A 4,000-nucleotide genomic window follows, 5' to 3' on the forward strand; every position below is an offset into this window, starting at 1 on the left:
TGAACCTGGAAATATGTACTCATTCTTCAAGACCCAACAGAGGCAGCCAGCTCTTTAGCTAGCCTTCCCTCCAGGCCCCACCTAACACCCCATTTTAATGTCCCAGTTCTGTGCTCCTGTTTTACCCTGGCACTACTAGTGTGTCTAAATGGCTCCAGTTCTTTAAAGCCACAGCCAGAAGTTGCATCAACCTAATATGGAGAATAATGCAGATTTTGAAAATGAGTAGTGTTATTCCTGACTATGCAAGAATCCAAATGCTTCTGCCAAGAAGTCTTATGACTAGCCCTTTATAGGCTACAAATATGCGTCATTCATTTTGTAGATTATCACACCATTCTTCACTTAAAAAGGTATTTGATTTTGTTAGCTTCAGTTTATATTCTGTGGCATTTCTTTAGAAATCATACAGAAAGCTTAATTTCCTAAGCATATCCTTTTAAAGAATTCAAATTCAACAGACGAGCACTCAGTCTGTGCCACAAGAAACAAATCATGAGAAATTAGTATACATTTGAGGTAAGTTTTCAAAATAGATATGTTTTAGCACACATGAAAATGTAAAGCCTCACCTGATATTTGATCATGAATTATCCTAATTCCTCTACACTAATTAAGTCACTTGAAAATACAGAAGATTTCAAGGGCTAGTAACATGAAGACTTTCTCTTGATGTTTGAGAAGGGGAAGAAAATAGACAACTCATGATATATTTTTATTTATATATAGGTTAGTTCTAGGTGCAAAGACTAGGATCAACCCCATTCCCAGGAAACAAATATCACAGTAACGTAACAGTTACATATTATCTTTATAAAAGTTTACAGATGGTCCAATATCTATTTTGCATGCTTTATTAAGACCAGAACAATGATTAGCATTCAACAAAAAGTGAGTTAACTGATGTTAGAATAGAGTAAGGAAAACATCAGTCTTGCTATTAATATGGTTTTTTTCCACCGATTTTCTTAAATTTATTAGGGTGACATTGATTAATAAAATTACATAGGTTTTGAGTGTACGATGCTGATATACATCATCTGTATATTGCAGTTATCAATAAGTTTACTAACCCATCACCTTTACACCATTCAAATTAAATTTAGTTTGTAAAAATAATTTTAAGTTTTAAGAGCTAGTTAAAAATGGAAGTGAAACGGATGGTTTGCAGGCAACTGATTGTAAACACCTACAAATAACATTTCAAGGGAACTAGGGTCTTCAATGTACTGTGAAGGTGATGGAAATGTCAACCTACATACCAGAGTTTTCAACAATGCTGTGCCATAAGATCATGAGAAGTTACAGTTTAATAATATAGTAGACTTGAAGTATGAAATCTTGGGCATTCTATTCCAAAAATGTTACACAAGATATTTCACTTCCAAGTATGATGAAGAAAGGTAAACACTCATATAGTAACAGCACGAAATTCATAAAGGATTTGATTGAACTTAAAGATATTGCTTTTAAAATGTTCTCTTGCATTACTTAAAGAGGCACTGCTCAATAAAATTATCAAACTCTTATAAAATATTGATCATGCCAACATAGTATTTCAAGATGTCTGAGTAACTTATAGAGTTATACAGAATCAGGTAACAAAACTCCAGTGCCTATTCCCAAATTATGCTGAATAATAGAATTTTGCTAATTCCAATAGTCATTACATATAACTAGGGTGATTATCGATCAAGTTTGAAATCATTTTTTCCCTAAAGAATCATCAATTTTAGCTTTAAGAATTCTGAAGGAGAAAAGATAGTTCAGACACTAGTCATTATTTCAACACTTTCATTCCACTTTCCCACAAAAAACAAAAACAAAAACAAAAAAACAGAACAACACAAACTATTATCACTCTTTACAATTCCATTAAGAGAAATAAAAAGTAGCCTCTAAAATGGCTGGTGATATTCAAGCAATCTACAAATACTGGTCTTTAACTTAAGATGTAGAAGAGTTCAGTGTTAAGAGGATGGGCTGTAGAGTCATGTTGCTTTGATTCAAATCCTGCCTCTCCAATCTGCCATGTGACTTTAAGCAAGTTACATACCCTCTGTTTTTTTTCCCTTACCTGCAAATTGAGGAGCAATCCTTACCTCACTGGATTGTTATCAGAATTTAATTATAACAGTGCCTGGCATTTATTAAGACATTTTTAAATTGGTTTCTATAGCTATTCTATGAGGAATCAATTTAAAAATCAAGCCTTTTTTAAGAATCAGGGAAGGGATAAAAATTCACATAACTATTGTCCATTAAGAATCTAAATAGGGATCACCTGATTTGTCAAGGGTTGGTTTAATCCAAATTTCCTACAACTTCTGAGCTTCGATTATATGTCAGACACTGTGCTGGCTGGGTCAAGGGAGCCAGAAAACGCTCTAATATTCAAAGAAAAGGCAATTAGGATTCTAATTCCTGTTTCATTACTGATTAGCTGTATGACCTTAATTGGTCATACAAGGTGATAAAGCATTCTATAAAATGAAGAGGGGTAAGGCAGAAGAGATAGAGAGGAACTCAATTTCTAGTTTAGTCATTAAAATCCTGTGAATTCTGAAAGGACAATTTCAGATGATTCCCAAGATTATCTTCCTATAAAAGAACAACGGGACAAAAAAGAATTAAAGTAGGCTTGACCAGGTTAAATAATATTAGTATTTCTTGTGAGTTCCATAAAGTCAAAAATGGCATCTTATTTATCTGTGTAACCCAGTCTGCTGGCACATAGTACCTATTCAAAATGCTGCTCTGATAAACTATGCATACTTATTTGTGGATTAACTACATTTTTTTGTTAGAGCTGTCCTTATAGAAAGAGAAGTTATTTAATTCTCATATATATTTCTTCCCTACCATTGTGCTATAAACTTTACCTTTCTCCCATTTAATTCTCACACTAACCCAATGAGGTAGGTACTATCAGTATCTCCTGTTTATGTATCAGGAAACTGAGGTAAGAAAGGTTAAATCGGTTAACAGAAGGCCAGGTTACAAGACTCCTAGCTAGACCTTGTTTCTTACCTAGGTCAATATTGCTTGAAAAATCTGTGCTCTTAACCACCCTCATTTCACTTCCCATGAAGAGCTGCCAAATAAGTGTTGAGAAGGAAAAAGAGACATAAAGACATATCAGCATTTTGCTCCGTGTAATGTTAATGATAAAAATATTTGTTCGGGTGATGTGGTCGACTGAGACGCAGGCAAAGGCTGTTTTTCCTCTTCCAGTAATGTAACCTCTGGAGGGAAGAAATAAATCTCAGATACACGTCCGTGGGGTAGTCCCCAAGACAAACAAGGGGGAACAGCAGAGACGGAGAAAGGGGAAGGCAGCCAGGATCACAAATAACAGGCTTGGGCGAGCTATTCTGCAAATTCTTCGGAATCAGCTGGAAATTAACACGGTGCATATAGAAGTCCGAAGACAAGGTTGTCTTTCTTCAGCTTTAGCTCAGGCATCAAGTAGCTGGGAACCTTGATCATTTACTTATCCAGACCTGACTCTCCTCATCTGTAAAACGGAGGTAATGATATTTGACACCTGCCTCCCTTCCTCGCTAAGTGTCGCTGGGGGAAGGAAGAGTCGAAATGAAATAACACGTACGAAAACAGCTAGAAAATAGCCCGTCCCAGCCAACTCTCCGAAGGATGAGCAAGCAGGAAAAGAAAGGGCGACAGATCAACGGTACTTTACCCACTCCAAAACACACTCATTGAAGAGGAGAGAAAGGCACTCTGCGACAGCAATACTCACTGCCGGACAAAAGTCAGAGCGAAGCGTGTCATCTTCCTGGTACTCAGAGGAACGAGAAGCAACAGCCACAGCTCGACGAGCGTCACCTGCACTGTGCTCCGCGGCTCCTCTGCATTGCGGGATCATCTCGTCCATACCACTTCCTCCAACCCCATCCGGCCAGCGGGCTCGGCTGCCATAGGCCAAAGCGGCCGCCTACATCATCTCCGAAAGGCCAATCAGGCCCGCAGGTCGGAGGAA

At 37.3% G+C, this 4,000-nt stretch overlaps 1 protein-coding gene across 1 annotated transcript in view; it reads right to left on the reverse strand.

The window, feature by feature from the left end:
* The window catches only part of TIGAR (TP53 induced glycolysis regulatory phosphatase), a 22,610-nt gene extending 18,674 nt beyond the window's left edge, over positions 1-3,936 (reverse strand). Inside the window, exon 1 of the mRNA XM_006923843.3 lies at positions 3,761-3,936. Coding sequence (XP_006923905.1) covers positions 3,761-3,792 — 32 coding nt within the window. The 5' untranslated portion in view covers positions 3,793-3,936. The remainder of the gene's footprint in view (positions 1-3,760) is intronic.
* Positions 3,937-4,000: the final 64 nt, after the last annotated feature.

Source organism: Pteropus alecto, unplaced genomic scaffold, assembly GCF_000325575.1.
Source record: "Pteropus alecto unplaced genomic scaffold, ASM32557v1 scaffold76, whole genome shotgun sequence".
Lineage (NCBI taxonomy): Eukaryota > Metazoa > Chordata > Mammalia > Chiroptera > Pteropodidae > Pteropus > Pteropus alecto.